This window comes from Hyperolius riggenbachi, chromosome 11 (genome assembly GCF_040937935.1).
Source record: "Hyperolius riggenbachi isolate aHypRig1 chromosome 11, aHypRig1.pri, whole genome shotgun sequence".
NCBI classification, from domain to species: Eukaryota; Metazoa; Chordata; class Amphibia; order Anura; family Hyperoliidae; genus Hyperolius; species Hyperolius riggenbachi.
In genome coordinates this window covers 2,307,729-2,335,233 of record NC_090656.1, presented here as the reverse complement: position 1 = coordinate 2,335,233, position 27,505 = coordinate 2,307,729, and the positions used below count along the sequence as shown (strand labels likewise).

Genomic DNA, 27,505 nt, shown 5'->3' with positions numbered 1-27,505 from the left:
TCAAATGGCAGCTAAAAACGTGAGTATGGGTAAGAGGCCTAAGGCTTATATAGGCAGTTTATTTGCTGCCATTAGAGAGAAATGACTTGTTTTTCTCCTGCAATGTCGGAATCATGTTATGAGGTTTTGGGGCTTGTTCTGCTTTTCACAGCTGTGCCTAGAGTTGAGCTGAAATTTTCGTAATTTCGCATTACTATAATTACGCATGCGAAATTTGCGATTACGATGCGAAATTAGCGTAGCGAAATTGCCATTAAAATCGTAATTGAAAATACCGTAAGCGTAATTTTCAACGCGAAATTTCGCGTTTCGCTCATGCCGTAATTTTGCATTAAACGCTACCGTAATTTCGCGTTAAACCGTAACGCTCCGTATAATATAAAAAAGCCGCCGACTTTAAGGGTTAATAGCAAAGCCCCCTTAAATGCTAAGAGCCTCAAATTTGGAGAATATATTAAGGAGATCAGGAGGAATAAGAGGAAATTTTTTTTTTTCAAAAACACCTTATAGTTTTTGAGAAAATCGATGTTAAAGTTTCAAAGTAAAAATGTATACATTTAAAAACCCGCCGATTTTAACGGTTAATAGCAAAGCCTGCTTAAAGTTTAGGAACACCAAATTCCTAGGGTATATTAAGGGGATCAGTGGGAATAAGAGGAAAATTTTTTTTTTCAAAAACACCTTATAGTTTTTGAGAAAATCGATTTTTAAGTTTCAAGGGCGAAAATGTCTTTTAAATGCGGAAAATGTCAGGTTTTTTTGCACAGGTAACAATAGTGTATTATTTTCATAGATTCCCCCAAGTGGGAAGAGTTTTACTTACTTCGTTCTGAGTGTGGGAAATATAAAAAAAAAACGACGTGGGGTCCCCCCTCCCAGACCTCTTTAACCCCTTGTCCCCCATGCAGGCTGGGATAGCCAGAATGCGGAGCACCGGCCGCGTGGGGCTCCGCACCCTGACTATACCAGCCCGCATGGTCCATGGATTGGGGGGTCTCGGAAGGGGAGGGGCAGCCAAGCTTTCCCCTCCCCCTCCGAGCCCTTGTCCAATCCAAGGACAAGGGGCTCTTCTCCACCTCCGATGGGCGGTGGAGGTGGAGGCCGCGATTTCCTGGGTGGGGGGTTCATGGTGGAATCTGGGAGTCCCCTTTAAAAAGGGGTCCCCCAGATGCCCACCCCCCTCCCAGGAGAAATGAGTATAGAGGTACTTGTAGTACCCCTTACCCATTTCCTTTAAGAGTTAAAAGTAAATAAACACACAAACACATAGAAAAAGTATTTTAATTGAACAAAAAACATAACCACGAAAAAAGTCCTTTAATATTCTTAATTAACCATTAATACTTACCTGTCCCTTTAAATAAATGATCCCACGCAATATCCTCGGAAATGTTCTATCAGTTACAATGTAACAAAGTTATTACAATATAACAACTTTGTTACATTGTAACTACGCCGCACCCGACGTCACTCACCGCCGCCGCCGCCACCGCGTCTGCGCTGCAGGACCCGACAGAGCTCTGAGCTATAGCTCAGAGCTCTCGAAAGCATCTTTGTATTTGGGCTCCAAGGAGCCCCATTGGTCCTTAGCAGACCAATGGGGTTCCTTCTGATTTGAAGGAACCCCATTGGTCTGCTAAGGACCAATGGGGCTCCTTGGAGCCCAAATACAAAGATGCTTCTCAGAGCTCTGAGCTATATAGCTCAGAGCTCTGTCGGGTCCGTGCAGGACGCTAAGTCCCCGCCGGCTCCGCTGCCCTCCCCGCCTCTCCCACATGTCACCCACATGTGGGTGACATGTGGGTGACAGATGTGGGCGGGGTGGACAGCGGGAGCTGCGGGGACTTAGCGTCCTGCACGGACGCGTATGCGGCGGCTGAGCGGCGAGTGGCGTCGGGTGCGGCGTAGTTACAATGTAACAAAGTTGTTACATAATAACTTTGTTACATTGTAACTGATAGAACATTTCCGAGGATATTGCGTGGGATCATTTATTTAAAGGGACAGGTAAGTATTAATGGTTAATTAAGAATATTAAAGGACTTTTTTCGTGGTTATGTTTTTTGTTCAATTAAAATACTTTTTCTATGTGTTTGTGTGTTTATTTACTTTTAACTCTTAAAGGAAATGGGTAAGGGGTACTACAAGTACCTCTATACTCATTTCTCCTGGGAGGGGGGTGGGCATCTGGGGGACCCCTTTTTAAAGGGGACTCCCAGATTCCACCATGAACCCCCCACCCAGGAAATCGCGGCCTCCACCTCCACCGCCCATCGGAGGTGGAGAAGAGCCCCTTGTCCTTGGATTGGACAAGGGCTCGGAGGGGGAGGGGAAAGCTTGGCTGCCCCTCCCCTTCCGAGACCCCCCAATCCATGGACCATGCGGGCTGGTATAGTCAGGGTGCGGAGCCCCACGCGGCCGGTGCTCCGCATTCTGGCTATCCCAGCCTGCATGGGGGACAAGGGGTTAAAGAGGTCTGGGAGGGGGGACCCCACGTCGTTTTTTTTATATTTCCCACACTCAGAACGAAGTAAGTAAAACTCTTCCCACTTGGGGGAATCTATGAAAATAATACACTATTGTTACCTGTGCAAAAAAACCTGACATTTTCCGCATTTAAAAGACATTTTCGCCCTTGAAACTTAAAAATCGATTTTCTCAAAAACTATAAGGTCTTTTTGAAAAAAATTTTTTTCCTCTTATTCCCACTGATCCCCTTAATATACCCTGGGAATTTGGTGTTCCTAAACTTTAAGCAGGCTTTGCTATTAACCGTTAAAGTCGGCGGGTTTTTAAATGTTTACATTTTTCCTTTGAAACTTTAACATCGATTTTCTCAAAAACTATAAGGTCTTTTTGAAAAAAATTTTTTTCCTCTTATTCCTCCTGATCTCCTTAATATATTCTCCAAATTTGAGGCTCTTAGCATTTAAGGGGGCTTTGCTATTAACCCTTAAAGTCGGCGGCTTTTTTATATTATACGGAGCGTTACGGTTTAACGCGAAATTACGGTAGCGTTTAACCTTCCTGGCGGTAAGCCCGAGCTGAGCTCGGGGTAAGCCGCCGGAAGGCACCGCTCAGGCTCCGCTGGGCCAATTTGCATAATTTTTTTTTTGCTGCACGCAGCTAGCACTTTGCTAGCTGCGTGCAGTGCCCGATCGCCGCCGCTACCCGCCGATCCGCCGCTATCCGTCACGCCGCAGCCGCCCCCCCCCCAGACCCCGTGCGCTGCCTGGCCAATCAGTGCCAGGCAGCTCTATGGGGTGGATCGGAATCCCCTTTGACGTCACGACGTCGATGACGTCGGTGACGTCATCCCGCCCCGTCGCCATGGCGACGGGGGAAGCCCTCCGGGAGATCCCGTTCTTTGAACGGGATCTCCGGATCTCCGATCGCCGGCGGCGATCGGAGGGGCTGGGGGGATGCCGCTGAGCAGCGGCTATCATGTAGCGAGACTTTGTCTCGCTACATGAAAAAAAAAAATTAAAAAAAAAGATTTGCTGCCCCCTGGCGATTTTTTTGCAAACCGCCAGGAGGGTTAATGCGAAATTACGGCATGATACGACTGTAATGCGAAAATTACGCTTACGCGAAATTTCGCGAAATCCTTCTTCATTACGATTATGTACTTACGGCCATAATCGTAATTACACTAATTACGCGAAATTTCGCAAAATCGTAATTAGGTCATTACGCTCATCTCTAGCTGTGCCAGCAATGGCGTGCATGGCATGTGATGATGCACCTGACACGTGGCAGACCCCACTCCTGCATACTGTGGTGACGGGCCCTAAATAATCTTGTGGCCGGTGCCGGTGACCTGGACTGCCCACGTACAACAATCACTGGCAGATATAAGTGTGCCAGGAAATGTAATGATCTATGGCCAATCAATGACGCCATTTCAGTCAGGGGCCTTTCATCTGCTGACACAGATGTTTATAACATCCTTTTGTTTAAATAATTTCTGATTAATAATGCCCAAGGCACAAAAGTATACAGAGGTGTCTGGGTAAATCTATAATAGGAATCACATTTTCCATTTTACAAAAGAAAAACAAAACAATAGACCCTTACAGTGTATCCTATATAAGCAATTTAGGCAATTGGGTATAGACACGCCCAACAGAACCATTTTAACCAATTCAGCTAATTTCGGGGCTGTGCTTTGCGCCCCTCATAGGCGGAAATGAGATTACGGCTATAGTGGTGCTCAATGACTAATTTGGGCTGGTGCCCAAATTACATATTCCCCCCGAGAGGCGACAAATTGGAGTGTGAAGAGTGAATAGCATTAACACCGCCCGGAGTCTGCCAGCAGCAGGGGGAGCTGTGTTTGGGCTTCACCCTGCGCCAACATTTAGCAGCAGACATTTCAAGTGTACACATTTTAACTCCCATTGGGGATCAATCTAGTGGATTCTCCTTCCCATTGAGAGATATAATAACCACCCTCAGCCAACGCAACATCACACCCAACTACATGACTAACATTCCTAAAGGGCCTATATAGAAACTAACAACTGTCAAACTATTTACAGAAACTTTGGCTTCAGTTCGTTTATTGAACGTTGATAATTTACCTCATGAGTAAACTCTAATTTTGAATTCACTAAGGTGTTATAGATTTATCGAATGTTTAAAACTCTTCACTCACTCCACTGGTTACTAATAGAGTGGAGAATTCTGTTTAAGATTCGCTTCTTCACATTCAAATCCTTGCACAATCTGGGCCCTGGATACCTGAAGGACTTGTTGCAACTGCATCGCACCTCCCTCAATCTTAGATCAAAAGTATGTAACACCTTGGTCACCCCCAGAGTCCACCTCCATACCTTGGGAGACAGAGCCTTCTGTCATGCTGCCCCTACACTTTTGAAACTCCCTGCCACACCCAGGGCCGGCGCTACCATAGGGGCAGAGGAGGCAGCTGCCCCAGGGCCCCAGAGCTTGTAGGGGCCCCCAGTGGCTACAAGAGGAAAAAAAATTCAAATCGGCCTTATAGTTTTTGAGAAAATCGATTTTAAAGTTTCAAAGGAAAAAAAATACACATTTAAAAACCTGCCGAATTTAATGGTTGATAGCAAATCCTCCTTGAATGCTAGAAACCCTAAATTTGCAGGATACGTTAAGGAGATCTTTAGGAATAAGAGGAAAAAACAATTTTTCAAAAAGACCTTATCGTTTTTGAGAAAATCGATTTTAAAGTTTCGAAGGAAAAAAGTATACTTGTAAATGTGGTAAATGTCACTTTTAGTAGCAAACCTAACGGTAGTGTAATTTTACATGCATCAAACGAAAGCGCAATACATTTCCTGACGGGGTTTCCAGGGGGTCTATACGCAGCCGCAGCGCTTTGGCCAGGGATCGCTATACAGCCGCAATATAGCTGCATGAAGATCCCTGGCATTTTTTTCTATTTTCCCAATTTTTTTTTTATGTTTAGAGTGTGGGAATTTTTTTTTTTTTAAATTATGTGGGGTCCCCCTCCTGAAACTTTTTAACCCCTTGTCCCCCATGCAGGCTGGGGTAGCCAGAATGTGGAGCTCCGACCGATTGGGGCTTCACATCCTGACTATACCAGCTGCAAAAAGGTCCCCTAATGCCGATTTTTGTTCCGGGGTATATGTTGGGGGGCCCCCCAGGTTTATTTTGCCCTGGAGCCCCAATGTTCCTTAAACCGGCCCTGGCCACACCCAATCAAGACAGCTCCATCATTGGAAGCAAGTCCACACTGAAAAGCCACCTGTATAGTCTTCCATTTCTGAACATCTGACTATCTCCTCTGTAACACAGTCCAGCCTGCAACCCTGTACTGATCTGAGACATAACTATGCACTTTGAGTCCTATGGGAGAAAAGCATGTTACAAATGCTTTTGCATTGTGTTGTATTATTATCCTTATAGGCATTTTATAAAGTTGGAAACAATAATTTAAAGGTCAAAAGTAGATGTCAGAAAATCACAATTATAGAAGAATTGTAATTCTAGTTGTAAAATTAGGATCTTCCTTAATGGAAAAGATATCATAAGTCACAGAAATAAGACTTCCTCTGTCCACATTGCAGGACAAGTGAGAAGCACGTCCTTCACTACACAATATAAGCAGTGCAGGCAGCAGACACATGGAGACCTTGTTGTCATACCCTGATAGTCAGCTGGCTGTCCCTGATGAGGCATCTCTTGGTGGGGTAGAAGGTCAGTGACAGGTGTGTTTGCTTCCCAGGTCCAACACAACCACTGGCTGGCATGAGGCTCAGATACTCCTGCAGCCCTCGCGGTACAGATAACATGGAGGAAAAGTGAAAGTCAAACCTGCCGTTATTAATGATGTGGAACTGGAGGGCGGAGCTGTCGTTCACATCCACCTGTGAGGAGGAAAAGAATCATTTGTCAGTGACCAGCAGAACCTCCAGGGACCAGGAAGGTTAATAATGTCCTGTCTCTGGCTGAAGCTGGCCATACACTATTCAAATGCCAGCCAGGGAATTCTCTAAATGAAATTTGTATGGTCTCCCTGTGTCTGCAAGGGTTTCCTCCGGGCACTCCAGTTTTTTCCCACATCCCAAAAACAGATAAGTTAATTGGCTTCCCCCTAAATTGTCCTTGGACTACAATAGAAGTAGGACTACGGTAGGGATTACATTGTGAGCTCCTCTGAGGAACAGTTATGCCTGATGCACACAATGCAATATTGAATATCGTGTGTACTAGGTATAAGTGATATGACTATGTACTCTATAAAGTGCTGCAGAAGAGGCCAATGTAAAGAATAATATGGTAGGACATTACACTATGACTATGGCAAGATTAGAGTGTGAGCTCCTCTGAGGACAGTCAGTGACATGACTATGTACTCTGTAAAGTGCTGCAGGAGATGTCAGTGCTATATAAATAGATCATCAAAATAATAATATGGTAGAACATTAGACTATGATTATGGTAGGATTAGACTGTGAGCTCCTCTGGGGACAGTCAGTGACATGACTATGTACTCTGTAATGTGCTGCAGAAGATGTCAGTGCTATATAAATACATAATAATAATATGGTAGGACATTAGACTATGACTATGGTAGGATTAGATTGTGAGCTCCTCTGGGGACAGTCAGTGACATGACTGTGTACTCTGTAATGTGCTGCAGAAGATGTCAGTGCTGTATAAATACATAATAATAATAATAATATGGTAGGATATTAGACTATGACTATGGTAGGATTAGAGTGTGAGCTCCTCTGAGGACAGTCAGTGACAGGGCTATGTACTCTGTAATGTGCTGCAGAAGATGCCAGTGCTAAATAAATACATAATAATAATATGATAGGACATTAGACTATGACTATGGTAGGATTAGAGTGTGAGCTCCTCTGAGGACAGTCAGTGACATGACTATGTGCTCTGTACAGTGCTGCAGAAGATGTCAGCGCTATATAAATACATAATAATAATATGGTAGGACATTAGGCTATAACTATGGTAGGAGGGCTGCTTTCACTTCACTGCTGGGAGATTGTGAGCTCTGATTATATTATATTGCTGTTGTTTGTAAAGTGTGTGTGTTGCTGCTTTGATATCTGGGGCTTGTGCATAGCGATTCATCAGATATCTAACAGCAAGTGCTTGTTTTAAAAGTACAATTTTTTTTTTCTCTGTTTGCAGCAGGCTGTCAATCAGCTAGGGGGAGGGATTAGCTGTAACACGAGGTATTTGGACAGCTTCAGGTCTCAGTACTGAGCTTGCTCAGTCTGTGGCTTGCTCACTAAGTGGCTTCGACACAAGTGGCATAGGCGTTAAAAAACAGGCGTTACAACACAGGCACAAAGAGAGAAGGGAGAGGAAACAGGTAAGGACTAAAAAAAAAAAAAAAAACCTTCAACCAATATTGCGGTTTTTTTGCATTGGTTAGAATGTGCTAACACGTTGTGGTGTAGTCTTTAAGTTTTGAGGACTCCACCCCAGCTTCACTCACTCCCCCTCCCCTCCTCCCCCTCCTCCCCCCCACCCCAACTTTACTCACTCCCCCTCCTCCACCCCAACTTACTCACTCCCCCTCCTCCACCTCTCCCCCTCTTCCACCCCAGCTACACTTACTCCCGAACGTCACTCACTCTCCCGTTTCATCTTTTACCACCATAGTTTACTTTAAATAATTTTTCCCCACACAATAGTCATCATGTTGGACAATGCAGTACAGTGTACATCCTGCAGCATGTATGCATGCCTTGATCAGCGGATTGAGGGTGTTTACTGTTGCCCTGGATGTGTGCGTGTTGCTCGGTTAGAGGCGGAAGTCGCAGAGCTAAATAAGCATCTCGCAACACTGAGACGCATACACAACATGGAGATGAGCTTGGATCTCACGATCCAGACACTGGATGGAACCCTTGAAGATGAGGTGGGTGGAGTAAAGCCGGAGCAAGAAGCAGAGGTAGCCGCTAGTTGGGTCACAGTTAGAAGGGGTAGGGGAAAAAGTCACAGGGAGGCTAGTCCCGAGTTGTCCCTCACTAATAAGTATGCTTGTTTGCGTAATATTGGTGAGGACGACTCTGGAGTAGCAATGCTGCAACAGGATGTGCTCCTTAGCAACCAAGGGGCAGACTGCTGTAACGAGAAAGGGAATAGGAGTGCAGCTAAGGCTAGACAGGTACTGGTGGTAGGGGATTCAATTATTAGGCGCACAGACAGGGTAATCTGTCGAAGAAACCGTGAATGCCGTACAGTCTGTTGCCTCCCGGGTGCTCGGGTTCGGCATGTAGCGGAAAGAATTGACAGATTATTGGGTGGGGCTGGGGAAGACCCGGCTGTCATGGTACACATTGGCACCAATGACAAAGTTAGTGGGAGATGGAAGGTCCTCAAAAATGATTTTCAGGTACTTGGAGATAAACTTAAAGCAAGGACCTCCAAGGTGGTGTTCTCTGAAATACTGCCAGTGCCACGTGCTACATCTGAGAGACAGAGGGAGCTTAGGGAGTTAAATAAGTGGCTGAGAAATTGGTGTAGGAAGGAAGGGTTTGGGTTCCTGGAGAACTGGGCAGACTTTGCAGTCGGCTACAGGTTCTACAGCAGGGACGGGCTGCACCTTAATGGGGAGGGTGCAGCTGCATTGGGGGAGAAGATGGCTAAACGGTTGGAGGAGATTTTAAACTAGGATCTGGGGGGAGGCGGGAGGATAAAGTCTCAACATATAGACAAGATAAGGTAAAAAGACAGTGGGAGCCTAACATTATGGGGGGTGGAGAGGGGGGTGGGGACAGTGTAAAGATTAAGGAGGTTGGTAAAACTTCAAGTAGCCCATTTCAGGTAAACAAAATTGGTAAATGTGGTGGTAAAAATATAAAGTGCATGATAACCAATGCTCGGAGCCTTGCAAATAAAATAGATGAACTAGAGTTCATTCTGAATGACAAAGGCTATGACATTGTGGGAATAACCGAGACATGGATGGATGAAAGTCATGACTGGATAGCCAATTTAAAAGGATACAATGTGTTCAGGAGGGATAGAACAGGGAAAAAAGGTGGAGGGGTTTGTCTCTTTGTTAAGAATTCTTTTACAGCTGTCCTCAATGATGAGATGGAGGAAGATTGCGAAGATGTGGAGTCCGTTTGGGTAAATATTCATGGTGGAAATAAAAGTTGCCAATTGCTTATTGGGGTATGCTACAGACCACCTCATATTAATGAAGCTGCAGAACTGCAATTACTACAGCAAATTGAAAAAGCGGCAAGTAAAAATGAGGTCATAGTTATGGGCGACTTCAACTTTCCAGACATTGACTGGGGTATTGAGGCTACCCATTCTGGTAAAAGCAGCAGATTTCTGGCAGCACTACAGGACAATTACTTGACTCAAATGGTAACGGAACCAACAAGGGGGAATGCGTTACTGGATCTGATCATTTCGAATAGACCAGATAATGTAACAAATGTGCAGGTTCAAGAACATTTGGGAAATAGTGATCACAACATGATAACGTTTGATCTGGTGACTGATAGGCCACGGGGCAGCGGGACCACTAAAACTATGAATTTTAGAAAAGCAAAGTTCAATCAAATTAGGCAGGCACTAAGTTTGGTGAACTGGGATAATGTACTACAAGGGGACGACACTGAAGGGAAATGGCAAGCTTTTAAACGTATTCTCAATCAATATTGTAGTATGTATATCCCATATGGAAACAAAATGTCTAGGAATAAAAAAAGGCCTCTATGGATGAATAGAAAGGTTAGAGATAAAATGAAGAGGAAAAAGAATGCCTATAAGGTCCTAAAACAGGAGGGGTCCGAGGCTGCACTCAGCAATTACAAGGAGTGCAATAAAAATTGTAAAAAAGAAATTAGGCTGGCAAAGATCGAAGCTGAAAATCAAATCGCTAGGGATATCAAATCTAACCCAAAAAAGTTTTACAAGTACATCAACTCTAAAAAAAGAAAGGTTGACTGTATAGGACTCCTAAAGGATGAAGGTGGAAACTCAATGGTGGATGACCAAGGTAAGGCAGAGTTATTAAATGCTTTCTTTGCTTCTGTCTTTACAAAGGAAACAGCACTGTTGCAAATTACAGAGGCGGAAGAGTCTCAATCTTCTAACTGTAATATTAAATACTTAACGCAGGAAGAAGTAAAGGCAAGACTAAATAAATTAAAAATAGACAAGGCACCTGGCCCGGATGGCATGCATCCTCGGGTCCTAAGGGAATTAAGTTCAGTTATAGATAAACCCCTTTATCTTATCTTTTGTGACTCTCTTGCAACTGGCAGAGTCCCAGTGGATTGGCGTACAGCCCACGTTTTCCCATTATTTAAGAAGGGCAAAAAATCAGATCCAGGAAATTATAGACCTGTAAGCTTAACATCAGTTGTATGCAAACTATTTGAGGGGTTACTAAGAGATACTATACATGACTTCATAGTAGAAAATAATCTTATTTCTCAGCATCAACATGGGTTTACTAAAGACAGGTCCTGTTTGACTAACATGCTCAGCTTTTATGAGGTAGTGAATGCTAATATGGATATTGGGAATGCTGTAGATGTGATATACTTAGACTTTGCTAAGGCCTTCGACACTGTTCCCCACAAAAGTCTGGTGCAAAAGATGAGGATGCAAGGACTGGGGAAGAGTCTGTGTGCATGGATAGGGAACTGGCTAATGGACAGAAAACAAAGAGTTGTGGTCAATGGATCATACTCAAAATGGGAGACTGTTAGCAGTGGGGTCCCACAGGGGTCTGTACTGGGTCCAGTGCTCTTCAATTTATTTATTAATGACCTAGTGGATACAGTAGTGAGCAATGTTGCTATTTTTGCAGATGATACAAAATTGTGCAGAATCATCAACTCTAAGGAAGATAGTGTTATATTGCAACAGGATCTGGATAGGATGGCTATATGGGCACATACATGGCAGATGAAATTCAATGTTGACAAATGTAAAGTCATGCATTTTGGTCGTACCAATGGTCTAACACCATACAAAATAAATGGGATACAGTTGGGAACATCAAACTTGGAGAAGGACTTAGGAGTACTCATCGACAACAAGTTAAATAATCGTACTCAATGCCAAGCCGCTGCAGCTAAAGCTAACAAAATTTTGGGATGCATTAAAAGGGAAATAAAAACTCGAGATGCTAGCATAATATTGCCCCTGTTTAACTCTCTAGTAAGGCCACATCTGGAATATGGAATTCAGTTCTGGGCACCACATTACAAAAAAGATATTGCAGTTTTAGAGCAGGTGCAGAGACGAGCAACAAAATTGATACGTGGGATGGAAGGTCTCACTTACCAAGAAAGGTTAGATAAACTGGGTTTATTTAGTCTAGAGAAAAGACGCCTTAGAGGAGATCTAATTAACATGTATAAATACATCAGAGGGCAATATAATAGCTTAGCGGATGAGCTTTTTGTCCCTAGGCCTTCTCAAAGGACTAGAGGACATGATCTGCGCATGGAGGAAAAACGTTTTAGCCATTTATTTAGGAAAGGGTTCTTTACAGTAAGAGTGATTAAGATGTGGAATGCATTGCCACAGGAAGTCGTTATGGCAAACTCTATACCTGCATTTAAAGGGGGCTTAGATGCTTTCCTTGCGTTGAATGACATCCATGGCTACAATTACTAGGTAATGCCAATGATGTTGATCCAGGGATTTTATCTGATTGCCATCTGGAGTCGGGAAGGAATTTTTACCTTGTAAGGGTTTTTTCGCCTTCCTCTGGATCAACAGGGATATGTGAGGGAGCAGGCTGGAGTTGTACTTTGTACTGGTTGAACTCGATGGACGTATGTCTTTTTTCAACCAAAGTAACTATGTAACTATGTAACTATGATTAGAGTGTGAGCCCCTCTGAGGACAGTCAGTGACATGACTATGTACTCTGTAATGTGCTGCAGAAGATGTCAGCGCTATATAAATACATAATAATAATATGGTAGGACATTAGACTATGACTATGGTAGGATTAGAGTGTGAGCTCCTCTGAGGACAGTCAGTGACATGACTATGTACTCTGTAATGTGCTGCAGGAGATGTCAGTGCTATATAAATACATAATAATAATATGGTAGGACATTAGACTATGACTATGGTAGGGATTAGATTGTGAGCTTCTCTGAGAAAATGTAGTGACATGACTATGTACTCTGTACAGGGCTGCAGAAAATGTCAGTGTTATAAAAATATTCAATAATAATATTAATTGCAAATGTTTAAATACACTTGAATTTGTGATTAGTCAAGATTGTTTTGTCTAATAGAATGTTTAATTGGGCAAAAAAATTGTACAGTGTATGACTACCTTCAGGCATGCAAAACACCTGCAAAAAAAAAAATCAGATAGCCACAGCATATCCATCTTGTTTCTAGGGATGTTTTCGGTGGAATCCATAACAGAAAAACATAGCCTTTCTGAGGGCAAAGTGAGGAGCTACTCAGTATTAGTGTAGTGTTCTGAATACAGTGCTCAGTGAATGCATACATGCTCACATGCAGGTCCTCCTCACCTGCCCCAGGTCCTCATCACCTGCCCCAGGACCTCCTCACCTGCCCCAGGTCCATGTAGTTGGGCTGTTAGGTAGATAAGATGCTGACTGTGAATACAGTGCTCAGTGAATGCATACATGCTCACATGCAGGACCTCCTCACCTGCCCCAGGTCCTCATCACCTGCCCCAGGTCCTCATCACCTGCCCCAGGACCTCCTCACCTGCCCCAGGACCTCCTCACCTGGCCCAGGACCTCCTCACCTGCTCCAGGACCTCCTCACCTGCCCCAGGTCCATGTAGTTGGGCTGTTTGGTAGATAAGATGCTGACTGTGAATACAGTGCTCAGTGAATGCATACATGCTCACATGCAGGACCTCCTCACCTGCCCCAGGACCTCCTCACCTGCTCCAGGTCCTCATCACCTGCCCCAGGACCTCCTCACCTGCTCCAGGACCTCCTCACCTGGCCCAGGACCTCCTCACCTGCTCCAGGACCTCCTCACCTGCCCCAGGTCCATGTAGTTGGGCTGTTTGGTAGATAAGATGCTGACTGTGAATACAGTGCTCAGTGAATGCATACATGCTCACATGCAGGACCTCCTCACCTGCCCCAGGACCTCCTCACCTGCTCCAGGTCCTCATCACCTGCCCCAGGACCTCCTCACCTGCTCCAGGACCTCCTCACCTGCCCCAGGACCTCCTCACCTGCTCCAGGACCTCCTCACCTGCTCCAGGACCTCCTCACCTGCCCCAGGACCTCCTCACCTGCTCCAGGACCTCATCACCTGCCCCAGGTCCTCCTCACCTGCCCCAGGTCCATGTAGTTGGGCTGTTGGGTAGATAGGATGCTGACTGTGAATACAGTGCTCAGTGAATGCATACATGCTCACATGCAGGTCCTCCTCACCTGCTCCAGGACCTCCTCACCTGGCCCAGGACCTCCTCACCTGCTCCAGGACCTCCTCACCTGCCCCAGGTCCATGTAGTTGGGCTGTTTGGTAGATAAGATGCTGACTGTGAATACAGTGCTCAGTGAATGCATACATGCTCACATGCAGGACCTCCTCACCTGCCCCAGGTCCATGTAGTTGGGCTGTTGGGTAGATAGGGCTCAGTGAATGCATACATGCTCACATGCAGGACCTCCTCACCTGCCCCAGGTCCATGTAGTTGGGCTGTTGGGTAGATAGGATGCTGACTGTGCCAGCGCTGTCCTGGCTTTGTATACATGCTTCAGTAGCGTGACTGTCGGCCTTCACATTCAGGTACAGCGGTTCCGTCTTGGTTTTTATATCACAGATTAGGTTAAAGTTGACCTCCCCCACCTGGGAGGGCTGGAACTGGACAGCGATGGGGATCCTGAAAGAATACAGAGGTGTTATTGTCGGTGCTGTCAGATAGGCATGCACACTGCCTGTTTCAACTTTACCCCAGAAAATAATGTACTGCATTCTGCTATATGTCACTACAGGGCCTCTTTACTGCATTCTACTATGTCACTACAGGGCCTCTTTACTGCATTCTACTATATGTCACTACAGCGCCTCTTTACTGCATTCTACTACATGTCACTACAGGGCCTCTTTACTGCATTCTACTATGTCACTACAGGGCCTCTTTACTGCATGCTGCTATATGTCACTACAGGGCCTCTTTACTGCATGCTGCTATATGTCACTACAGGGCCTCTTTACTGCATTCTGCTGTATGTCACTACAGGACCTCTTTACTGCATTCTGCTATATGTCACTACAGGGCCTCTTTACTGCATTCTGCTATATGTCACTACAGGGCCTCTTTACTGCATTCTGCTATACGTCACTACAGGGCCTCTTTACTGCATTCTGCTATATGTCACTGCAGGGCCTCTTTACTGCATTCTACTATATGTCACTACAGGGCCTCTTTAATGTTTACTTTTATACTGTAACACTTTTGACCAGACCTGGATCATCCACAAGGCAATTCTAGGCAGCAGCCTAGGGTCTGGAGAGAGTTTGGGGGTTTGGAGGATGCTACCCCACACCAAATCTTACTAAAAAGGTGATCATCAGTGGTGGGTAAAGTGCCATCTTGACTAGGACCCCATTCCATCTTAAAAAGGGAACCTGAAGCAAGGAAAATTATTTAGAATAACCACATGACGTAGCTGCAAATGAGTTATAGCTGAGAGGAAAACTGAATGTGCAAGGTAATGCCCATGTTTCCCTATGGTTTAAGTGGGTGATATTACAGTGTAACAGTGTGCTGACCAGGAAGCTGTTAGGGGGTAATGGCCATTTTTAAAATAGAGGACGGAGAAATCTATTGATCACACTGTACAAATGGGACACAGGAGAGGAGAAAGAGATTGAGGAGTAGACTACACAGGAGGGAAGTATGACCTGTGTATGGTTATTTTGACTTTTTATTTTTAGTTCAGGTTCTCTTTAATGTTTTTCTGCTTGTGGCTGTTACTGTCATCCACTCCATCAGTTTTACCATACTTGCATGTGGGTGTCTATAGCATGGGAGCAGATCTGTTTACATAATAATGACATAACAGTGGCACAGTGTCCTTTCCCTCGGTATAGGTATATATCCCAGTCTCCTGTTAGCATTTATGCAATTTCCCTTCGGAATGCTCCAATAAGAATTACCATGAATAATGACAGTTTGCAGAGTTCTGTTTAGTTGATAACTGACTGTCCCCATGACTGCAGTCATTATTCAGTTTTAGCCATGTTGCTTGCACTATGAGATTACGATTTATCCAAACAATTGTTATTGGCCATGTGTGTATGCACCTTTAGTGGAAGAGCATTGTTACGTTATATAATATATACAATACAATAGCCTTTGTAAAGCGCTTTTCTCCCATAGGACTCAAAGTGTATAGATACATCGCAGATCAATACAGTAGTTGCAGGCTGGACTGTGTTAGGCTTCCTTCACATCTACTAGCGCAGATGGCCGTGCGATCAGAACACAATGCGTACGATTGCACGCCATCTGCGCTGCTACCCGCTGCACTGCTGATCCCATCCATTGACAGTGAATGGGTCAGCTCTGCGCTTGCAGGCGGAATGCATGCAGCAGTACACAAGCGCATCATAGCGCATGGTACTGCTGCGCAGCACATTTGATGTGAACGGCACAAGGGCTGTCTATACCCTTCTGCCATTCTTGCATGTTACCACGTCTTACGCGCTTCCAAATGCACACGGAAGCGTGTATGATGTGAACGAGGCCTATCAGAGGAAAGAGTCAGGTGTTCATAAATGCCAGACTAAACAGGTGGCTTTTCAGTTTGGACTTAAATGCTTCAAGGGATGGAGATGTCCTAATTTGGTGTGGCAGGGAGTTCCAAAGTATAGGAGCAGCATGACTGAAGGCTCTGTCTCCAAAGGTTCTGAGATGGACTCTGGGGATGACCCAAGGTATTACATCCTTTTGAAGAGTGTGTGTGTGTGTGTGTGTGTGTACAGTGTGTGTGTGTGTACAGGTGTGTGTGTGTACGTGTGTGTGTGTGTACGTGTGTGTGTGTGTGTGTGTGTGTGTGTGTACAGTGTGTGTGTGTGTACAGTGTGTGTGTGTGTACAGTGTGTGTGTGTGTGTGTACAGTGTGTGTGTGTGTACAGGTGTGTGTGTGTACGTGTGTGTGTGTGTGTGTGTGTGTGTACGTGTGTGTGTGTGTGTGTGTGTGTACAGTGTGTGTGTGTGTACAGGTGTGTGTGTGTACGTGTGTGTGTGTACGTGTGTGTGTGTGTGTGTACAGTGTGTGTGTGTGTGTGTGTACAGTGTGTGTGTGTGTGTACAGTGTGTGTGTGTGTGTGTGTGTGTGTACAGTGTGTGTGTGTGTACAGGTGTGTGTGTGTACGTGTGTGTGTGTGTGTACGTGTGTGTGTGTGTGTGTGTGTGTACACGTGTGTGTACGTGTGTGTGTACGTGTGTGTGTGTACGTGTATGTGTGTGTGTGTGTGTATATGTGTGTGTGTGGTGTGTACGTGTGTGTGTGTGTGTGTGTGTGTGTGTGTGTGTGTGTAAGGGGGGGGGGGGGGTGATGCAGTTGCCGAGGCTCAGATTGTGCAAGGATGTAAATGTCATTATTCTCCATTTTATGGGTAGCCTGTGCTGTGGCTGTCAATAATAATCACTGCATTGTCCTATATGAGAATAAGGGACAGTAGGAACCTTCCATGGGCGTCACTGATAAACTCTACAGATAAACCGCACATCTGTTACCTGGCCAGAGGGGGGGCACTGCCTTCCATGGGCGTAACCGATAAACTCTGGCTGTGGCCTTCAGAGAAACAGGAACTCTCTCGGATGGTGAAGCTGAGCGACTTTTTCTCATTATTGATGAGGTAGATGGATTCCTGGACCTCCTGGCCTGCACACAAGAAACAAGATAGGGAAATACTACTTACTAACACCAAATACTGGTTGCTGCCAACTGAACGTGTTGAACACTCAAAGAACTCTTTAGCTGCAGTTTTTAGAACCGCACAGCTTACACGGTGCAATGCACTCCGCTTCCGAAAACTTCAGAAGCCTCCGGCGAGGGAGACAAATGGGGGAGGGAAGCAGGAAGGCTCTATAGGACCCAGAGCCTTCCTTCTCCTTAGGTAAGTATGCACCCCCATGCAGAGCAGAGCAGGGAGCAGTGTTACCTGCTCCAGTGCTGCGGGTCACCTCCATGCTTCGCAGCCGCACACTCTGTTCTGTTCTCCTCTGGCTCCCGTCACGTGACTTGCATCGGTCATGTGATCAAAAGCCAGCGAATGGGAGCTGTGAAGCCTGGAGGAGGTAAATATCACACTGTTCTCTGCACTACTCTGCATGCGATTGGGGAGAGGGAGGAGGAGAACCCCCCTTCCCTGCGATCGAGGGTTCGGTAGCTATGGTTACAGCTCTGAGTAGGACGGCACTGGGGTGCCCAAAAGAAAATGACAAAACACGGGCACAGCGATGCGCAGGTTGTGTCTCATTTGGGCACCTGGAGTGTAAGCCGGGCACTACATGAATTAGTAAAAAAAAAGTAATTTGGCCGCCAGCAACAGCCAATGCCCGATTTACGTGTCCTCCCCCAGTTGCTACACCTCGGAGGGGGAACAGTAATCAGCGCGGGCGCCCGGAGTTTGTGCAGGAGCAGGGTGAGACATTTTATGGCTTCACCCTGCACCCGAGATTGCTCAAGCTGAGAATAGATAGACCCACACAGGGAACAGCAGTGCTGGCTGCTTCACTACTGCCCCTTGCACAACAGACACTGCAATTAAAGCATAAGGTGGAGCATTCCAAAATCAGTCACAAGATGGCATGTGCACACGCAAAGTTTCAAAACAATAAGGCTGGCCACACGCTGGTCAACATGGCCAATAGACAGATCCCTCTCAGGTCATTATCTGATCAGAGAAGGATCTATCTCATGGAATCCCCCCACACACCACACAGATATCGAGCTAACACTCACCTGTCCACCAGTGCTTGTATTCTCTACACCGCCAAGTGCTCCTGCCTCTCTCTTCTCTCCCAGATGCCAAACACAAGAGCCACTGAGGCACATACCTTATATGACCGCTAGACAGGCCTCTAGTGTTTAGCCTCTAGTGTTTGTGACATTACAGGCACCCAGAAAAGACAGGTAGGAACGCCTGGCGGTGGAGAGAAGTCCCGGGACAAAGCGCCGGTAAACAGATGACGGTAAGCTCTGCTGCTGGGTTGGTCATCCCAAAATCAAATGCCACTAGCAACGCGACCCTGACCGGCCGATGATTGAGCAATATTTTCTGTCCAGTGCGACTGATCGAATTGATTGATTTCAGTGGAAAATTGGAATCGAGTTTGCTGCATTAATTTCTAGAAGATGTAATCAAAATCGTATTGGCCAGATATCAGTGGGCAGTATCGACCAGTGAATGGCCACCTTAAGAGTAGTGTTGATGGAAATCATTGAGCGGGACAGCTCATGTAAGACACACAGTGCGCGGTGCATCCTGGGAGTCTCCTGACTGAAGGGGACAGCTCATGTAAGACACACGGTGCACGGTGCATCCTGGGAGTCTCCTGACTGAAGGGGACAGCTCATGTAAGACACACGGTGCACGGTGCATCCTGGGAGTCTCCTGACTGAAGGGGACAGCTCATGTAAGACACACGGTGCACGGTGCATCCTGGGAGTCTCCTGACTGAAGGGGACAGCTCATGTAAGACACACAGTGCACGGTGCATCCTGGGAGTCTCCTGACTGAAGGGGACAGCTCATGTAAGACACACAGTGCACGGTGCATCCTGGGAGTCTCCTGACTGAAGGGGACAGCTCATGTAAGACACACAGTGCACGGTGCATCCTGGGAGTCTCCTGACTGAAGGGGACAGCTCATGTAAGACACACAGTGCACGGTGCATCCTGGGAGTCTCCTGACTGAAGGGGACAGCTCATGTAAGACACACAGTGCACGGTGCATCCTGGGAGTCTCCTGACTGAAGGGGACAGCTCATGTAAGACACACGGTGCACGGTGCATCCTGGGAGTCTCCTGACTGAAGGGGACAGCTCATGTAAGACACACAGTGCATCCTGGGAGTCTCCTGACTGAAGGGGACAGCTCATGTAAGACACACAGTGCACGGTGCATCCTGGGAGTCTCCTGACTGAAGGGGACAGCTCATGTAAGACACACAGTGCACGGTGCATCCTGGGAGTCTCCTGACTGAAGGGGACAGCTCATGTAAGACACACAGTGCACGGTGCATCCTGGGAGTCTCCTGACTGAAGGGGACAGCTCATGTAAGACACACGGTGCACGGTGCATCCTGGGAGTCTCCTGACTGAAGGGGACAGCTCATGTAAGACACACAGTGCACGGTGCATCCTGGGAGTCTCCTGACTGAAGGGGACAGCTCATGTAAGACACACGGTGCACGGTGCATCCTGGGAGTCTCCTGACTGAAGGGGACAGCTCATGTAAGACACACAGTGCACGGTGCATCCTGGGAGTCTCCTGACTGAAGGGGACAGCTCATGTAAGACACACAGTGCACGGTGCATCCTGGGAGTCTCCTGACTGAAGGGGACAGCTCATGTAAGACACACAGTGCACGGTGCATCCTGGGAGTCTCCTGACTGAAGGGGACAGCTCATGTAAGACACACAGTGCACGGTGCATCCTGGGAGTCTCCTGACTGAAGGGGACAGCTCATGTAAGACACACGGTGCACGGTGCATCCTGGGAGTCTCCTGACTGAAGGGGACAGCTCATGTAAGACACACAGTGCACGGTGCATCCTGGGAGTCTCCTGACTGAAGGGGACAGCTCATGTAAGACACACAGTGCACGGTGCATCCTGGGAGTCTCCTGACTGAAGGGGACAGCTCATGTAAGACACACGGTGCACGGTGCATCCTGGGAGTCTCCTGACTGAAGGGGACAGCTCATGTAAGACACACAGTGCACGGTGCATCCTGGGAGTCTCCTGACTGAAGGGGACAGCTCATGTAAGACACACAGTGCACGGTGCATCCTGGGAGTCTCCTGACTGAAGGGGACAGCTCATGTAAGACACACAGTGCACGGTGCATCCTGGGAGTCTCCTGACTGAAGGGGACAGCTCATGTAAGACACACAGTGCACGGTGCATCCTGGGAGTCTCCTGACTGAAGGGGACAGCTCATGTAAGACACACAGTGCACGGTGCATCCTGGGAGTCTCCTGACTGAAGGGGACAGCTCATGTAAGACACACAGTGCACGGTGCATCCTGGGAGTCTCCTGACTGAAGGGGACAGCTCATGTAAGACACACAGTGCACGGTGCATCCTGGGAGTCTCCTGACTGAAGGGGACAGCTCATGTAAGACACACGGTGCACGGTGCATCCTGGGAGTCTCCTGACTGAAGGGGACAGCTCATGTAAGACACACGGTGCACGGTGCATCCTGGGAGTCTCCTGACTGAAGGGGACAGCTCATGTAAGACACACAGTGCACGGTGCATCCTGGGAGTCTCCTGACTGAAGGCGGACGGCTCATGTAAGACACACAGTGCACGGTGCATCCTGGGAGTCTCCTGACTGAAGGGGACAGCTCATGTAAGACACACGGTGCACGGTGCATCCTGGGAGTCTCCTGACTGAAGGGGACAGCTCATGTAAGACACACGGTGCATCCTGGGAGTCTCCTGACTGAAGGGGACAGCTCATGTAAGACACACGGTGCACGGTGCATCCTGGGAGTCTCCTGACTGAAGGGGACAGCTCATGTAAGACACACAGTGCACGGTGCATCCTGGGAGTCTCCTGACTGAAGGGGACAGCTCATGTAAGACACACGGTGCGCGGTGCATCCTGGGAGTCTCCTGACTGAAGGGGACAGCTCATGTAAGACACACGGTGCACGGTGCATCCTGGGAGTCTCCTGACTGAAGGGGACAGCTCATGTAAGACACACAGTGCACGGTGCATCCTGGGAGTCTCCTGACTGAAGGGGACAGCTCATGTAAGACATACAGTGCACGGTGCATCCTGGGAGTCTCCTGACTGAAGGGGACAGCTCATGTAAGACATACAGTGCACGGTGCATCCTGGGAGTCTCCTGACTGAAGGGGACAGCTCATGTAAGACACACGGTGCACGGTGCATCCTGGGAGTCTCCTGACTGAAGGGGACAGCTCATGTAAGACACACGGTGCACGGTGCATCCTGGGAGTCTCCTGACTGAAGGGGACAGCTCATGTAAGACACACGGTGCACGGTGCATCCTGGGAGTCTCCTGACTGAAGGGGACAGCTCATGTAAGACACACAGTGCACGGTGCATCCTGGGAGTCTCCTGACTGAAGGGGACAGCTCATGTAAGACATACAGTGCACGGTGCATCCTGGGAGTCTCCTGACTGAAGGGGACAGCTCATGTAAGACACACAGTGCACGGTGCATCCTGGGAGTCTCCTGACTGAAGGGGACAGCTCATGTAAGACACACGGTGCGCGGTGCATCCTGGGAGTCTCCTGACTGAAGGGGACAGCTCATGTAAGACACACAGTGCACGGTGCATCCTGGGAGTCTCCTGACTGAAGGGGACAGCTCATGTAAGACACACAGTGCACGGTGCATCCTGGGAGTCTCCTGACTGAAGGGGACAGCTCATGTAAGACACACAGTGCACGGTGCATCCTGGGAGTCTCCTGACTGAAGGGGACAGCTCATGTAAGACACACGGTGCACGGTGCATCCTGGGAGTCTCCTGACTGAAGGGGACAGCTCATGTAAGACACACAGTGCACGGTGCATCCTGGGAGTCTCCTGACTGAAGGGGACAGCTCATGTAAGACACACAGTGCACGGTGCATCCTGGGAGTCTCCTGACTGAAGGGGACAGCTCATGTAAGACACACAGTGCACGGTGCATCCTGGGAGTCTCCTGACTGAAGGGGACAGCTCATGTAAGACACACAGTGCACGGTGCATCCTGGGAGTCTCCTGACTGAAGGGGACAGCTCATGTAAGACACACAGTGCACGGTGCATCCTGGGAGTCTCCTGACTGAAGGGGACAGCTCATGTAAGACACACAGTGCACGGTGCATCCTGGGAGTCTCCTGACTGAAGGGGACAGCTCATGTAAGACACACGGTGCACGGTGCATCCTGGGAGTCTCCTGACTGAAGGGGACAGCTCATGTAAGACACACAGTGCACGGTGCATCCTGGGAGTCTCCTGACTGAAGGGGACAGCTCATGTAAGACACACGGTGCGCGGTGCATCCTGGGAGTCTCCTGACTGAAGGGGACAGCTCATGTAAGACACACAGTGCACGGTGCATCCTGGGAGTCTCCTGACTGAAGGGGACAGCTCATGTAAGACACACAGTGCACGGTGCATCCTGGGAGTCTCCTGACTGAAGGGGACAGCTCATGTAAGACACACAGTGCACGGTGCATCCTGGGAGTCTCCTGACTGAAGGGGACAGCTCATGTAAGACACACGGTGCACGGTGCATCCTGGGAGTCTCCTGACTGAAGGGGACAGCTCATGTAAGACACACGGTGCACGGTGCATCCTGGGAGTCTCCTGACTGAAGGGGACAGCTCATGTAAGACACACAGTGCACGGTGCATCCTGGGAGTCTCCTGACTGAAGGGGACAGCTCATGTAAGACACACGGTGCACGGTGCATCCTGGGAGTCTCCTGACTGAAGGGGACAGCTCATGTAAGACACACAGTGCACGGTGCATCCTGGGAGTCTCCTGACTGAGGGGGACAGCTCATGTAAGACACACAGTGCACGGTGCATCCTGGGAGTCTCCTGACTGAAGGGGACAGCTCATGTAAGACACACAGTGCACGGTGCATCCTGGGAGTCTCCTGACTGAAGGGGACAGCTCATGTAAGACACACAGTGCACGGTGCATCCTGGGAGTCTCCTGACTGAAGGGGACAGCTCATGTAAGACACACAGTGCACGGTGCATCCTGGGAGTCTCCTGACTGAAGGGGACAGCTCATGTAAGACACACAGTGCACGGTGCATCCTGGGAGTCTCCTGACTGAAGGGGACAGCTCATGTAAGACACACAGTGCACGGTGCATCCTGGGAGTCTCCTGACTGAAGGGGACAGCTCATGTAAGACACACAGTGCACGGTGCATCCTGGGAGTCTCCTGACTGAAGGGGACAGCTCATGTAAGACACACGGTGCACGGTGCATCCTGGGAGTCTCCTGACTGAAGGGGACAGCTCATGTAAGACACACAGTGCACGGTGCATCCTGGGAGTCTCCTGACTGAAGGGGACAGCTCATGTAAGACACACGGTGCACGGTGCATCCTGGGAGTCTCCTGACTGAAGGGGACAGCTCATGTAAGACACACAGTGCACGGTGCATCCTGGGAGTCTCCTGACTGAAGGGGACAGCTCATGTAAGACACACGGTGCACGGTGCATCCTGGGAGTCTCCTGACTGAAGGGGACAGCTCATGTAAGACACACAGTGCACGGTGCATCCTGGGAGTCTCCTGACTGAAGGGGACAGCTCATGTAAGACACACGGTGCGCGGTGCATCCTGGGAGTCTCCTGACTGAAGGGGACAGCTCATGTAAGACACACAGTGCGCGGTGCATCCTGGGAGTCTCCTGACTGAAGGGGACAGCTCATGTAAGACACACAGTGCACGGTGCATCCTGGGAGTCTCCTGACTGAAGGGGACAGCTCATGTAAGACACACAGTGCACGGTGCATCCTGGGAGTCTCCTGACTGAAGGGGACAGCTCATGTAAGACACACGGTGCACGGTGCATCCTGGGAGTCTCCTGACTGAAGGGGACAGCTCATGTAAGACACACAGTGCACGGTGCATCCTGGGAGTCTCCTGACTGAAGGGGACAGCTCATGTAAGACACACAGTGCACGGTGCATCCTGGGAGTCTCCTGACTGAAGGGGACAGCTCATGTAAGACACACAGTGCACGGTGCATCCTGGGAGTCTCCTGACTGAAGGGGACAGCTCATGTAAGACACACAGTGCACGGTGCATCCTGGGAGTCTCCTGACTGAAGGGGACAGCTCATGTAAGACACACGGTGCACGGTGCATCCTGGGAGTCTCCTGACTGAAGGGGACAGCTCATGTAAGACACACAGTGCACGGTGCATCCTGGGAGTCTCCTGACTGAAGGGGACAGCTCATGTAAGACACACGGTGCACGGTGCATCCTGGGAGTCTCCTGACTGAAGGGGACAGCTCATGTAAGACACACAGTGCACGGTGCATCCTGGGAGTCTCCTGACTGAAGGGGACAGCTCATGTAAGACACACGGTGCACGGTGCATCCTGGGAGTCTCCTGACTGAAGGGGACAGCTCATGTAAGACACACGGTGCACGGTGCATCCTGGGAGTCTCCTGACTGAAGGGGACAGCTCATGTAAGACACACGGTGCACGGTGCATCCTGGGAGTCTCCTGACTGAAGGGGACAGCTCATGTAAGACACACAGTGCACGGTGCATCCTGGGAGTCTCCTGACTGAAGGGGACAGCTCATGTAAGACACACAGTGCACGGTGCATCCTGGGAGTCTCCTGACTGAAGGGGACAGCTCATGTAAGACACACAGTGCACGGTGCATCCTGGGAGTCTCCTGACTGAAGGGGACAGCTCATGTAAGACACACAGTGCACGGTGCATCCTGGGAGTCTCCTGACTGAAGGGGACAGCTCATGTAAGACACACGGTGCACGGTGCATCCTGGGAGTCTCCTGACTGAAGGGGACAGCTCATGTAAGACACACAGTGCACGGTGCATCCTGGGAGTCTCCTGACTGAAGGCGGACACCTACCTATTAGCAGGGAGCGGAAGTTGAGGTGAGATCTGTCCAGGGACACGGAAGGTTCCAGAGCTTTGCCAACAAGCAAGAATGGGATGGAGATGTTCTGCTCGGGGATCGTGAAGGACCAGAAGGACTCGGTGATGTCCAGGACTTGGGGAATGAACTCAAACGTGATCTACAGATAGAAGAAGAATCAGGTTGTGTTACTGTCCACACACATAAACCTACAGACACAAGATCAGATCACAGATGTGTACTGCTTCCCCCGACTGCACTGCACCCATCACCTTATATAGCACAGCATCATATTCACACCAAAACCAGGGGCGTACCTGAGTAATGTAGCGCCGCCGCCTATCGCAAACACTGAAATGACCCCCCCCCCCAGTATAGGTTCCTAGAGTTAGCCCCCCAAGTATAAGTAACCAGAGGTAGCACCCAAGTAGAGGTAGCCCCCAGTTTAGGTTGCCCTCCCAGTATATGTAATCAGAGGTGTCTCACCAGTATAAGTATCCTCCGCTAGCATAAGTGGTGAGAGCTGTCCCCCAGTATAAGTAACACCCCCAGTATAGGTTTGGCAGGTGTCCCCAGTATAAGTGCCCCCTTCCCCAAAGTAACCTCTCGGTATAGGTAGAGAGAGGTGCCCCCCAGTATAAGTAGTCCCCTAGTATAGGTGATGAGAGGTGTCCCTCAGTATAAGTAACACCCCCAGTATAGGTTTGGCAGGTGTCCCCTAGTATAAGTGCCCCATTCCCCAAGTAACCTCTCGGTATAGGTAGAGAGAGGTGTCCCCCAGTATAAGTAGTCCCCCAGTATGGATAATGAGAGGTGTCCCTCAGTATAAGTAACACCCCTAGTATAGGTTTGGCAGGTGTCCCCAATATAAGTGTCCCCTTCCTCAAGTAACCGCTCGGTATAGGTAGAAAGAGGTGTCCCCCAGTATAAGTAGTCCCCCAGTATGGGTAATGAGGGGTGTCACTCAGTATAAGTAACACCCCCAGTATAGGTTTGGCAGGTGTCGCCAGTATAAGTTCCCCCTTCCCCAAGTAACCCATCAGTATAGGTAGAGAGAGGTGCCACCCAGTATAAGCACCCCCCCCCCCCCTAATTAAGATAGTAACAGGTGTCCTCCTAGTATAATTACTCCCCCCAGTTTATGTAGTGAGAGATGTCTTCCAGTAGGAGGAGGCAGCCATGGCACCCATGGCACGAGTCATGCCTGCACCCCTCTATATACGCCTCAAACCACAACTGTCACATTGTCAGGGCTCACCTGCCTTCCCATGCCAGGTCACACTAGTCCGTCATTGTGTGTGCACCTTGAAGGTCGCATGCTTTTTATGTCATCGGTGCTGCGCATGCACTTGTTGGGCACAAATATTTTTCTGCACATTAAGTTTTTCCAGCAACAACATTTGTGCTCAGAACCAACTTCCAGAAGAAAATGTTTCTGCGTATGCACAAGCCACTTACGCCATAATGCCAGCTGTAAATGTTTCTGCGTATGCACAAGCCACTTACGCCATAATGCCAGCTGTAAATGTTTCTGCGTATGCACAAGCCACTTACGCCATAATGCCAGCTGTAAATGTTTCTGCGTATGCACAAGCCACTTACGCCATAATGCCAGCTGTAAATGTTTCTGCGTATGCACAAGCCACTTACGCCATAATGCCAGCTGTAAATGTTTCTGCGTATGCACGAGCCACTTACGCCATAATGCCAGCTGTAAATGTTTCTGCGTATGCACAAGCCACTTACACCATAATGCCAGCTGTAAATGTTTCTGCGTATGCACAAGCCACTTACGCCATAATGCCAGCTGTAAATGTTTCTGCGTATGCACAAGCCACTTACACCATAATGCCAGCTGTAAATGTTTCTGCGTATGCACAAGCCACTTACGCCATAATGCCAGCTGTAAATGTTTCTGCGTATGCACAAGCCACTTACGCCATAATGCCAGCTGTAAATGTTTCTGCGTATGCACAAGCCACTTACGCCATAATGCCAGCTGTAAATGTTTCTGCGTATGCACAAGCCACTTACGCCATAATGCCAGCTGTAAATGTTTCTGCGTATGCACAAGCCACTTACGCCATAATGCCAGCTGTAAATGTTTCTGCGTATGCACAAGCCACTTACGCCATAATGCCAGCTGTAAATGTTTCTGCGTATGCACAAGCCACTTACGCCATAATGCCAGCTGTAA

General features: G+C 48.3%; 1 protein-coding gene across 2 annotated transcripts in view; it reads right to left on the bottom strand.

The window, feature by feature from the left end:
• Nucleotides 1–27,505, bottom strand: part of HYDIN (HYDIN axonemal central pair apparatus protein) — a 606,889-nt gene that overhangs the window by 44,940 nt on the left and 534,444 nt on the right. For both annotated transcript variants that reach the window (XM_068260328.1, XM_068260329.1), the window contains 4 exons: nt 25,303–25,468; nt 17,216–17,363; nt 14,143–14,350; nt 6,147–6,368 (listed from right to left, as the gene is read on the bottom strand). In XM_068260328.1, the coding sequence (XP_068116429.1) occupies nt 6,147–6,368; nt 14,143–14,350; nt 17,216–17,363; nt 25,303–25,468 (744 nt within the window). The remainder of the gene's footprint in view (nt 1–6,146; nt 6,369–14,142; nt 14,351–17,215; nt 17,364–25,302; nt 25,469–27,505) is intronic.